Below are 12,745 nucleotides of genomic sequence, written 5' to 3'. Positions count from 1 at the left end.
CCAGCTATGGCCTAGTGGGGAAGATAGATAACGATGTGAGGGATCTCAGAGAATGTGATCAAGGGCACTTTGTGAGGGATGGGTCCTTTAAGGCCAGCTCATAAGAGTGAGAAAACCTTTATCAGGGATGTTAGGGGAGTACATCTGGCAGCAGGGAAGGCACAGGTAAAATACTGAGTTTGGAAATTACACACAGATCTTTTCAGGGAGTGGTGAGTGGATGGCCAAAGTGTAGGTGAGAAATGAGAGGATTACAGAGATTGGCCAGGGCCACGTGGTGGAGGACTTCCAACGTCAAGGCAAAGGAGTTTGTACTTGTTTCTGTAGGTTGCCGAGAACAGCTGACTGTGTGTCTGGCAGGAGGTAGGCATTTCACATCCATCTATTAACAACTGCCCTGTAAGACTATTATCCGTATGCTACAGGTGAAAGACCAGGCTCTGAGAAGGTGACTTGCCAAAGGCAACAGTCAAGTCTGACTGAGTACTAAAAGCTGAGCTTTGGGAAGACAAAACGAGCATCAAGCTGAAGGTGGGAGAAGTGGGAACAACCAAAGGCAGTCCAGCTTGGTCCACCAGGGAAGAAACAAAAAAACTGCTGACTGGACTTGATTCTGGACCAAATGCTTAGATGGTCCCAACTGCTGCTTTTGCTTAAATGTGCGTATGAGGAAGAAAACAAAGACATTGATCCCAGCTGCTTAAGAGTGGGGCCATCCAAACTGTTCTCTCTTAGAGGCCATTCCACACTCTAAGAAGGCCCTCCAAATATTTACTGACTGCTGCTTCTGGGGACCCTGCTGACCCTAACCAAGAGCCAGTGTCCCCCATTCCTCCTAGGCTCTGCCGAGACCCAGGACATGATTAGTGGTGCTGGAAACATGTCCATTTTATAGGGAGGCAGTTTTGGGCACTGGAAAAGGGCCTGGACTAGAAGTCAGGAACGCCCCATCCTGACTTGCTGTGTGACCTTGGGAAAAACCCTTCCATTCTCTGGGCCTGACCCTTCCTCTGTAAACTAAATAGAGCTCAACTATTTGTTATCTAACATCCCAAGTACGTACACAGAGCTCTTAAAATGGATGTATCTAGCCCCCACTTCCTGGCCCAGGTCACCATCCGCCCCCCCCACACACACATCCTTAAGGACACAAATGTGGCCCAGCTGTGGGGAAGGAGAGAGGGCTCCAGGGCAAAGCCTGGCCAGTCACAGGAAGGGTGAGAATAGATGCCACAAGAGTAGAGGAAGTATCCAACCTGTGAAAGCAAGAGAAGGGAACTAACTTGCTGAGCACCTACTCCATGCTGGCTGCTGGACATTCGTTACCTCATGCCTTCATCACAATCCCACGTGGCAATGGCTTATCACCCCAAGTTTTCAACTGAGGAAACAGACTCAGTTTCCCAAAGGCACTAGGAAGGGGAAACCCCAGGATCTGAACTGGATCAACTCCAAAGCCCAGACCCTCTCCGCTCTGCTCTGTCATGCAGATAGTTAATGAAATGAGACAGGAAAACCTCTCTCACCCCCACCTCCCACCCAACCAAAGCATCTCACCCACCCAGTTGCCTGAGCTTCTACCATCAGCGCCTCACCTCCCTGGGCTAAGGCCTCTCTCCCGGGTCTCCACTGTGGGGGAGGGGGCACAAGTAGGAGGCAGAGGCGGGAGGTGAGCACAAGGTCTTTTATGAGGCATCAAATATACATTCTTATATACAAGGAGGAAAAAAGACAATGCCTAAACCCCAGCTCCTCTCCATTCAGCCCCTCCCGCTGCTGCCCTTCCCCACCCCCAAGCCCTAGGGTCCCTGGCCCTTCATACAGCCAGGGTCTATCTGTCTGTCTGTACTGCAGCCCATGGTGGAGAGGGGAGAGGGAAGCAGGAGCTGAGAAAGGAGCTGGATATGCGGGGCAAGAAGAGGAGCTGGGGCTTGTAAAAAATATATTTATAATAAATAAACAGGGCTGTAAAAGGGCTGGAGAGGCAGCGGAGAGTTTGACGGACAGAAGGACTCAGGCATCCTGGCTCCCAGCCCCCACTTTGATGGCTCCAATCTCTGCCTCAGGAAGGACATCTCAGGCTCACGGTGGCCCTCTGGGAGCCCCTCTCCCCAGGGCTGATGCTGGGTGCCCTGCCCAGCAAGGTGTGTGTGGGCAATATCTATAAAGTGCATTGTCTTCAGCTGTAGGTGGGGTAGGTGTGAGGGAATGGGGGGCATGCAATATGGGTGAGGGAGGGCAGTGCCCTTCTCATCCCAGACCTGAGCCCCCCCCGCCCCAAACCTGTCTGGACTTTGATCAGGATAAGAACGTTGCAAGGAGAGGCAAGGTCCTGAAGCTGAAGAGGTCTGGGCTGGGGCCTACTGGAGAGAGGGCAGAGATTGGCTCCAAAGAGGATGCACTGCCCCACCTGGGGACCAGCATAAGTGGGGGCCCACCCACCGCGTGCACTGACACTCCATGTCCTCCAGCAGGTGGAGAGACACATGGAGGTGCGTGGCCAGGCCCTGAGGTCAGAGAGAGGGCCGAGCCAGCTGAGGTTTGGCCACAACTCTACAGAGCTCCCTCCTGGCCCTAGGTGGCCAGAGGTGCCCTGGGGAAGCCTTCACCCTCATTGTTCCCGACACCTGCCCTTCCCTACCAGCCAGAGCTGACAGGGAGCTCACACTGGCCCGGAGGTCTGAGGCCACCCAACTAGACCTCCAGGGAAAGGGATGGGGGGAGGGTGAAGAGAGGAAAGAGGACGAGGATCTCTGAAAGGTCCTCACCACTCCCCAGAGCTTGAGAGCCTTGCGTATAGGCTTCAAGTGGCAAGGAGTCTCGAATCTGGAAGGAAATCCCATGGAGACTGTTGGGGGTTAGAGGAGGGGTCCCAAGGCAGGGAGGCAGTGGGGAGGAGGACATGTCTATGTGTATATATGTTTTGGAAAAACTGAGGAAGCAGAGAGGGTGTGAGGCCCCTCTCCTGCAGATTCCCCAGACCTCCCTAGTCCCCAGCTCACACTCTCCATTCATCAGACCACGGTGCTGATCCGGCTTGGCTTGGCCTTGGGGTTTGCAGTGGGTGGGTTGGCCGTGCCAGGGGGCCCAGAGGCGTGCAGTGGGCCGTGGGGGGAGGTGGGCGGCAGGGGCGAGTGTGGGGTGTGGGGTGAGGGTGGGGGCAAGGGTGGGTAGGAGGGGTGGGGTGGGATGGGTGAGTGCGGTGACAATGGTGACTGGGGGTGGTGGGGGTGGGAGTAGGAACCCCCTGGTGGCCGGGATCCAGGGCCCCCAGTGGCCCCTGCTGCTGGCATCATCTGTGGGTGGTGGCTGAAGATGAAGTGCTTGGGGCCCTGTTTGTGGGCTGGAGGGTGCTGGGGGGCAGGACTGTACAGGGGCAAGGGGGAGGTGGGCTGGTGCAGGGGGTGGCGGCCATGTGGAGCAAACTGAGGGTGTCCTCCGGCCCCCCGTCTGGGAGCTCTGCCTGGCCGGCCCAAGGTATAGTGCTGGGGGCCTGGGACTGGGCCATGGGCATGGAAGTGGCGATGTGGCCCCACAGGAGGAGCTGAGGCAGGAGGCGGTGGAATGGAGCCCAGCTGCGGCAGGGGTGGGGGCTGCTGAGGAGGTGGGGGGAGAGGGGGCTGCTGGGGTGGGAGGTAGGGGGGCGGGGCCGGGCCCGGTCCTTGGCAATACTGGGCATGCAGGGCCTGGAGCTTGGACTGCCCATCAGGCAGCACCCCCAGGCCGCCGTGGCTGTGACCGTGGTGGTGGTGGTGGTGGTGGTGGTGGGTGGAAGAAGCAGATGAAGAGGAGGCAGAGGCCTGGCCTGTTGGCGGTGGTGGCATCTGGAAGGGCCCCTTGCCCCGCTTGCTTCCAAATAGGGAGCCCAGGAAGGATGAGGAGTTGGAGACGGGCCTCTGGCTCTTGTACTCCTCTGGCGGCGGGGGTGGGGGCGGAGGTGGCATCCTCTGGTGAGGGCGTGGACTGCTAATAACAGACCCCTGGAAGCGGGGAGGGGTGGAAGTCAGGCCGGTCTAGATGTCCTAAACCCCCAACCCTAAACTCCACCTGGTCCCTGAGGGCTGGAGCTGGGGAGACAGGACCCCCTCATGGCATAATGAAAACCAAGTCACAGTCCTGTACTTGTACATGGAGCGCCCCCAGCTTGCAGAGCTCTGCTGTCACATCCACTATCTCATCTGAGCCTCAGCTGGGAGAGGAAGAGTTAGCAGTACCTCCTCCTCATCCCCATTTTGCAGACAGGGAGCATGTTAGGCCCAGAGAGACAGAGTGACTTGCTCAGGGTCAAAGAGCAGGACTTGGAGGTAAGAGCTTCTCTGGGCCCAACTCCAAGGGCATCACTACTTGGAGTCGGCCCTGGGGTTGAGAGGGGGCTTGGGAGAGTGGAAGATAGACTGAGAGACAGGCAGAGTGAGGACAGACAGAGTTGAGGACAGACTGAGAGAGTGGTTGGCTGGGAGAGGTAGCCGCAGGGTTCCCGGCAGGGAAGAGGGGGAAGCAACAGGTCCCCTCCTCTTCTGGGGCTCCGCGGGGCGGCGGGGCAGGGCTCATGCAGAGGACAAGTGGGGCAGGAGCTGGCACTTACTTCGATGGTGCTGTCCAGCGATCCCACGCTGTTACGCCGCCCCCGCTTCCCTGCACCCACAAGCAAGGAGCCCAGCGTCAGAGCAGCAACCCCCCTCCCCACCCTGCTGGGCTCCAGAGCTGGGCACCAGGTCTGGGCCCCTCCCGGGGACAGACACCCCTATTCCCTTTCCCCCCCTGAAGAGGGGGAGGTGGGGAGGAGGAAAAGATGGAGGAGGAGGAGAGGTGGTGCTGGACAGACAGAAGAGGAAAGAGAGGAGAGGTGGAGCGGCGAGAGAGCGGGGCTAAGACTGTGGCCCCATTCGTGCTCCCTGGCCCAAATCCTGGGCTCCGCCTGTTCTGACCCGGTTCCCAGGCCCCTTGCAGCGCGGCACCCAGGGCTCTGGATGAAGGCAGGGTGCGTGCACGTGTGGCGGGTGCAAGGAAGGCTGGCAGTCAGTGATAGGAGGCGAAGAGGACACCCGGTCCCACGGCTCCCCAGCCTGGGCAGGGGCCCCGGGAGACTTGCCTGCATCAGAGAGGTCTCGCAGGGAACTGCTGAGTGCTCCCCGTTTGAGCCCATCGCCTGCCCCATACGTGTCCTCCAGGCTGCTTCGGGCCAGCGTGCCGTTCACCGAGTCCTTGGCCCCTCCGGGCTGTGAGGCGTTAGGCCGCATCATACCTTTCTGCTTCTCCAGCTCCGCTGGGTGGCAGGTGGGGAGACAGGGAGCAAAGGTCAGGGACAGGAGTGAGAGGCCACCTGACTGACCCCAGCCCTCCGTGGGCCTTCCCCCTCCTCACCTGCTCTGTCCTCAGGCCTCCTGCTTCACCCCCTGGACAGCCAAACCTCAGCTACATCTCCTAAGCACTGCGGCGCCCAGCCCGTCTCGTGCCATCTCCTCTGGCTCAGTCTCCCCTTGTCCCTCTTAGTGTCTGCTGCTCCGGCTCCTCTCCCCTTCCCTGCCTGGTCTCCCAGACCACCCCTACCTTTCAAAACTGAGCTTTACATTGGCTGCTTTGTTCCCAGGACGGGCAGGAAGGCCCTTCGAGCCTATGGTGAAGGGCACTCACTCCAGAGCCCTCTCGATTCTCAGATACCTTGTTCCAGAGCAGAAGGCTCCTGGAAGGACAGGAGCAGGAAACCAAAGGGAATCAAATCATCTGTCATGTGCCAGCAGTATGCTGGGTGCTATGCGTACTCGATCTCTCTCAATCCTTACACCAGTTCAGAGGTAAGTATTAGTAGCCAGTTTTCAGAGGAAGAAACTGAGAATCTGAGAAGTCACAGAGATTGCCCAGGGTCATACAGCTGGAAGGGGGGAGCCGACATTCTGGAAGCAGGTCTGCCTGAGTACAGAGCCCATACTCTCAGCCTTATACTCCTGCCTCCTTGCGGAGGTCACAGAGACTTCTGTCTATCACCCTCCCCTCAGCCTGGCATGCTCACCCTCTCTCTGAATGTCCCCAGGGTCTCAAGGCCCTGGTGAGCTGAATGAGTGACCTGCCTTGCTGAGGAGCACAGCAGACCCTGGAACTGTGAAGGCCTCACCGAGGAGCTATCCGCCACCTCTGTCTCTGTCTCTGTCTTTCTCTGCCTGCCTCTTTCTCCTTAACACCATGTTACTTAACTGTGACTGCTTAGCCTGGAGAAGAGAAAACTTAGAGGGCATTGGGAGGAATGAGATGTAATCACTATTTTCCATCATATATGATCAAAATGACTTGATATGGCCCCTGGAGGCTGGGAGGATGGGTCACCAGGATTCAGCTTGGGAACTAGAATGTGGGGAGAGGAAAGGAGAGGCTGGGAAGGGGGCTAACATTTGTCGGACACCTAGGATGTTCAACACGCATGTCCTATGAACATGTAGGACACACATTCCACCTTATCTCATTGAATCTCCACAACTCTGCGAAGGAGATTTCACCACCCCAATTTCATGTATGAAGAAATTGGGGCTCAGAGAGTCAGGCACCTTGCCCCAGTTTACCCAGATAATAAGTAGCATACCTGGCATCTGAAACTAGAGTCCTACCTCCAATACCCTGATTCTTTTCCCTGCTGCCTTTTAATAGAAGGAAGAGTTGGCTCATAATTAGGGCTTGGAGTAATAATCTGAGGCTGAGAGGTTAATGAGCCCCTTGTCACTGAAGCTATTCAGGCAGAGGCTGAAGTGTTCCTGGAACGAGGGTAGGAAGGTTGGACAAGCTAACCCTCAACTCTGAGCTTCTCAGAGGACAGGATTCTTAGTGTTTGCAAGGCACTGCATCAGGAGACGGGGAAGGAGACGTGGCTGGGCTACTCACACTCCACACGGTATTTCTCCATCTCCTGCACCTCAGCAATGGATTCTCGCAGGTCGGATGTGAAGCGCAGCCGGTCCTGGAGGCTGGGGGCATTGAAGATGATGAGGACTTTGCGCTCCCCGCCAGGTACTGCAGACAGCAACTTGATTCCAAATTGGTAATCTGTGGGGAGGGGGGAGGTCAGGCACCTCTGTCAGGACTGAAGCAAGGTGGCTCATATGTGAAATAATTTTTTCTAATGTCCAACTCTGACCCAGCCTCTTCTCTGCATGAGCTTTAGCAGCAGCTCTCCTTTGCTCCAAAGCCCCCAAACTCCTGGTAATCACGGCCCTGGGTGTAAAGGCAGACTGAACTCTGGCTGCTCTCTAGAACCCCTTTCCGCATGCCTCTACCTCTACTCACATTGCTTCTGCTGCCCAGAAGGCCACCCATCAAAGCTCCTCTGGCTTAGTCCTTCAACGCATACCATGATTGCCATGCCTCTGGCCCACCAAAAAACATACATGCTGCAGTTCTCTGCCAGACCATGAGCTCCCCAGGGCACAAGTCATACTCCACCCTGGCCTGTCTTACATCCTGGGACCAAGTAGGTGCTTTGGAGACCTTAGCCCAGTTGTAAAGGAGTCCACAAACTGGAGGTTGGTGTGCAAAAAGGATGAGCATGAGGGCCATGGCAAAGACTCTTGGGATGCTGGGATCCAAGAAGGGACTCACATGAATTCTGGAAGAGCTGCATGTGCATTTCCACGAGGGGAAAGGACTGACGGAAGCTGTATGTCACCAAGATCTTCTTCTTCTGGAAAATTTTGGTGACCTTTGGCAGGGGTGGGGAAAAAGACAAGAGGCAGGGTTTGGGGTGGGGAATTTCCACATGGCACCTATTGCTTGCAGCTGCCCTCCCCTCTACCCCACCGCCACTAACAGACATATACACACAAACACACATACCCACAAGCTGGGGCGAACTGAAGCTTGTGGAGCAGAATAGGAAAGATGGGAGAAAAATGCAAGTTCCTGATGTAATGATGATGCACGACAGGCACTTTCGATTTTTACAGGAACCAACTGAATGCTGCTCCCTCCAGGAAGCCTGTTCTAACACCTCACATAGATTTCCCGCCATTTTCTGAGCTTCCAGAGTGCTGGTTCAGTGCCTTTCACCGCTAGGCTTTAGGAGAGTACTCTGAGTGTGTGATTGCTGGACTGGGAGCACCAAGAGGAGTCTGGTTTTCATGTGTCTTGCCCACCTGGACCAGACCCGGGGCACATTAGCAATCTTCAATAAAGCAATGTATAGAGTTAACGAGTCTTCTTCTCAACAACCCAAGGTCTTTGTCAAGTACTTGGGCACTCTGGACTGAGCTAATATAAGTTGTAAACACCTCAGACCACCTGCAAATGGCGTTTAAAAGCACATGATTTGATTTCAGGATGGTTACAGTGCACAGTTATGCAAAGCATCCTTTTAGCCCTTCAGACTGTGAGCTTCCCGAGAATGAGGACTGAGTCTCCCTCATCTCTGGGAACCCAGTGCCTAGCATGGGGCTGGGCACCCATAGGTTTCAGCACATGATGGATGGTGAAACATTTACTCAATACCTGCGTGGGCCAGGCCCTCCTCTGGGTTAGGCTAGTCCGCATCTAACCTCTTATTTCATCCCCATGACAACCCTGAGATAGGGATTAGCTCTACTTCATAGAGGAGGAAATAAAGGCTCAGAGAGGGCACTGGAGGAGCTTCATCTAAAGCAGCAATTCTCAACTAGAGGTGACTTTGCCTTCCAGAGGACATTTATCAATGTCTGGAGACATTGTTAGTTGAGGAGTACTACTGCTACCTAGTAGGTAGAGACCAGGGATGCCATTAAACATGCTGCAATGCACAGGACAGCTCTCACAACAAAGTATCCCACATCTGCCCTAAATGTCAATAGTGCCGAGGTTGGGAGACCTGCTCTAAAGGACAGAAGACCAAGGGAGGACAGGTCACTGTCCTCAAACCCCTGAGGAGCTGTCTCAGAGCAGAGGGAGAACACTTGTTCTCTGTGATCCCAAGGGTTGAGTGAAGATTATTGAAGGAAACCCACTGGGAGACAGATTCTAGCAGTCAGAGCTGTCTGAACGGGAAACTGGCTGCCTTGGAGGAAGGCAGCCTTCTGTGCCTGCACTCATGCAAACAGAGGGCCATGCAGGAAGCTGGCTTCTGCGTGGGGTAAGAGGTTGGACAGGAGACCCTGAACTTCCCTTCCCACCTGCAGAGTCCTAAGAGTCCTAGTTCTAAAAGACACATGTCTATACACTGGTGATGAGCTCGGTTTTAAGAATCACTTCAAGCAGCCTGACCACCAGTAGGTTTCAGACTGACCCCAGGGTCACAGGTTCACGTCCTCCAGCCAACTCACTGGGCTATTGAGGTGGGCAGGGACTTTTTCTACCACTTTCCAGATTGTAAGCCTGTCATCTGCCCTGGTCCTCACATTTTCTGCCCCCGTGTGGCTGCCACTACCTCCAAATGGATCCTCCAAATGGTGAAGTAAAGGACGGGCTGAGGCACTCAGATCACATGGCAGAGCTCCTTACCTGCCACGCCTCCACCCACCAATGTTAATATGGTTCACACCAGACCCGTGGTCCAAGCTCACCACCTTCCCTCCTTCTCCCCTCAGTGCTCATACCACAAGGAGATCGTTGAAGAGGAAGACCTCTCGCTGATGCAACCCTAGCCTCTGTGGGCGGTTTGGATCTGGCACCTCATAGAGCTGGCAGCAGCAAACCAGTCGACGGTGAGGAAGAGACAGGACCTAGATAGGCATGAAGAAATAGGTGTCCGCAAGGCCAGCCCACCAGCTTCAGGCATCTTAACATTAACTGCAAGAGGATGTTCACCTCTGGTACATATCACTGTCACTCTGACACACGAGTCTAAGCAACTAAACCTCGGCTTATCTTTGTCCCGGCAGCTCCCTGTGTCTGGAATGCCTTTCTTGCCCAGCTCCCTATGGCCACATTCCACTCCTCCTCCAAACCCCAGTTCCAGGGTTCTCTTTTCCAAGAAGCCATTCCTGATCTCCCTGGGCTGAAAATGACCTCTCCCTCCCGTGTACTCCCCTTAATTAACCTAACTATAAGGTGAAGTTATTGTGTCTTTGTCTGACACCTCCCCACCTGGTCTGGGAGTGCTTCCAAGGACAGAGATCACATCTTATTCATATCTGTGTCCCCAGTGCCAATCGAAATGCTGGGCTCAGTGGAAAGGCATCTGTAGATGTTTGTTGACTAAAAGACTAGAGTGTGTTCTTGGCTTTGGTCATCAGCTAACTATTATCTTGGCTGCTCACTCGGGATGGACAGGCAAAACCAGAGGTGTGAAGGATGCTAATGTTTATACAGCACCCATGATGTGCCTTGCCATGTGCCAGATACATTTCCATAGAGCATCTCACTCAACCTGCCCCACCACCCCTGAGGAATGCATCACCACCCACTCCATTAGGCAGTTGAGGGGAGCCTGGGGCTCAGAAAGGGGCATGGACTCACCTCCCAAACCCTGTCCCTTCTGCAGTCTCCCAAGGCACTTACGGGTTTCTTGCCCACAATCATGCGCTCCACGGCCTGCACCTGGGACACGTGGTCGTCGTTGGTCCGCAGCTCATGCCCCTGGATGCGCTGGTAAATACCCACCAGGAGGTCTCGGGGGATGTCTTCACCGTTGTCAACCCCTGGGTGGAGGGAATACACAGGAATATATAGTATACATGTGGGGAGTGGGTGGCAGGGATTCTCCACAACACCCCACACCCAAGCGTGGGCCATAACAATGGCCAGGACTGGAGGGAGTGGGCACCCTCGGTCCCTTGGTCAGGATTGGGCTAAGAAAGGCGCCCTTCAAGATAGTCAGTTGCTTTCTTCCCCAGGGTGGGGATTTTATCTAAACAACTCAGAGTACAGTGTGACTAAAACAATCAGATACTTTTTTTGGCCTTTCTAACTAGCAAAAATAATGTTAAATGATAATATCCAGTGTTAGTAAGAGTTCAGGGAAGCAAGCAGATATACTGACGTTAACTATTTTGGAAGGTAATTTGGCAAGCCTAAGTATTCAGTGACTCCTCTTCTAGGAACCTACTCTAAGGAATTACTCAGAAATATGTGCAAAGATATATGTATAAGTACAACTTATGGGAAAAATTTGAAACAACCTAAGTTCTAACAGCAGAATACTTAAGTAAAGTTGAGTATACCTGTTTCATAAAATAATTTACAGCTATTAAAAATTTGACGTTTATCAAAAAAGCATGAGAAAATTCCTGTAGCAAGTTAAGTGAAAAGAGCAAGATAATAAATTGCATGTACAGCCTGATCTTAACTGTATAAAAAGTTACATATGCACAGGAAAAAAGACTAGAATACACCAAAATATCAACCATGGTTGCCTCTAGGGGGCAGAATTTTGGATGGTTAAAATTTTTAATAACTTTCTATATTTCTAAAATTTCCAGAATGAGCAGGTATTTATTTCATTTGTTTGTTTGCTTATTTATTTAATAATTGGAGGGGGAAATATATATACATATACATACATATATAAAATACATATATGGGGCTTCCCTGGTGGCGCAGTGCTTGAGAGTCCGCCTGCCGATGCAGGAGACGCGGGTTCGTGCCCCGTTTCGGGAAGATCCCACATGCCGCGGAGCGGCTGGGCCCGTGAGCCATGGCCACTGAGCCTGCGCGTCCGGAGCCTGTGCTCCGCAAATGGGAGAGGCCACAACAGTGAGAGGCCCGCATAACGCAAGGAAAAAAAAAAAAAAAAATGTATATATGTATACACACACACACACACACACGCAGAGAAAGAGAGAGAGCTAGAGAGAGAGACAGGGAGGGGGGAAGGGAGAATGGATGAAATGAATGAAGGAACGAACGAACGACTAATGGCAGGATTCTGGGAGACAGCTCCAGATGGCCTCTGATCTGTCTAATTCCCTCCTCTCAAGTCTACCATCCTTCTGATTGTCTGCTGAGCGAAACCCACTCACTCTTCTCTCTAAACCTTCTGTTAAAGAAAATGTTTTCTCCTTTGGAAATGCCACACCTCCTCCATGGACACCAGGTGCTAAAGGAACAGCCTTCATCACACCGCCTTTTTACCTCAGCTGCCAGAGAGCTTAGAGCCCAATTGTGCAAACCATGACAGTCAGCAAATTTGTCTTGTCTGTTTGTTTTTCCTCAATTATACTTCCCTCTTTCACTTTTGTCTAAATAATCCTAACATCTGTGCCATTTTTAGTAGGCTGCTCTTTGGTGAGAGGCAGGGCTTGACATTGATACAATAAACTGAGAAAAAAGGTCAAGGTGACACCTTTCATCTGGCACTCAAGGCTGCTGGATTCTGGTTCCAACTGACCTTACCAACTGGATTGTCCACCCCCTCTTGATTGTTCTCCAAACAACTTAACGTTTTCCTACCTCTGTGCCTTTGTTATTCCTACTGCTAGGTAAGCCTCCTCCATCACTGTTCCATCACATTATCTGTGCCTTCAAGAACCACCTGAAAATGAAAATACTGCTTCCTCCAGGAAGCATGTTGGAGGTAGGCTCTCTCTCCCCTGAGCTCTGACTGTACTTTTGGCCTGACATCACAGTTCACTTCCTGTCTTGTGCTGGGTATCTCTCCCACAAACCGGGAGCCCTCTTAGGGCAGGGACTGTGGCAGATGCCCCTCCCCAGTCCTTAGCGCCCACCACAGGGACTGGGACACATGAGGCACCCAGTGCCAACTGCCTGGCTGGTTGGTGGAGTGAATAAATGAATGCATAAGTGGAGGAAAGGGTACCTAAAATAAACCAGTCTTTATGGGCATAAATAAACAAGG

The 12,745-nt window shown here is 53.3% G+C and overlaps 1 protein-coding gene across 2 annotated transcripts in view; it reads right to left on the bottom strand.

Annotated features, from left to right (window-relative positions):
• Positions 1 to 1,670: 1,670 nt before the first annotated feature.
• The window catches only part of IQSEC2 (IQ motif and Sec7 domain ArfGEF 2), a 78,348-nt gene continuing 67,273 nt past the window's right edge, over positions 1,671 to 12,745 (bottom strand). Inside the window, exons 9-15 of one of the 2 annotated variants that reach the window (XM_007457343.1) lie at positions 10,450 to 10,589; positions 9,546 to 9,671; positions 7,585 to 7,684; positions 6,871 to 7,032; positions 5,093 to 5,266; positions 4,586 to 4,635; positions 1,671 to 3,980 (exon numbers count right to left, since the gene is read on the bottom strand). In XM_007457343.1, the coding sequence (XP_007457405.1) occupies positions 3,015 to 3,980; positions 4,586 to 4,635; positions 5,093 to 5,266; positions 6,871 to 7,032; positions 7,585 to 7,684; positions 9,546 to 9,671; positions 10,450 to 10,589 (1,718 nt within the window). In that variant the 3' untranslated portion in view covers positions 1,671 to 3,014. The remainder of the gene's footprint in view (positions 3,981 to 4,585; positions 4,636 to 5,092; positions 5,267 to 6,870; positions 7,033 to 7,584; positions 7,685 to 9,545; positions 9,672 to 10,449; positions 10,590 to 12,745) is intronic. The other variant, XM_007457344.1, reaches the window with a different exon arrangement.

This window comes from Lipotes vexillifer, unplaced genomic scaffold (genome assembly GCF_000442215.2).
Source record: "Lipotes vexillifer unplaced genomic scaffold, Lipotes_vexillifer_v1.1 scaffold1263, whole genome shotgun sequence".
Lineage (NCBI taxonomy): Eukaryota > Metazoa > Chordata > Mammalia > Artiodactyla > Lipotidae > Lipotes > Lipotes vexillifer.
The sequence above is the reverse complement of the archived record's forward strand: the minus strand, read 5'-3'. Positions and strand labels throughout refer to the sequence as shown.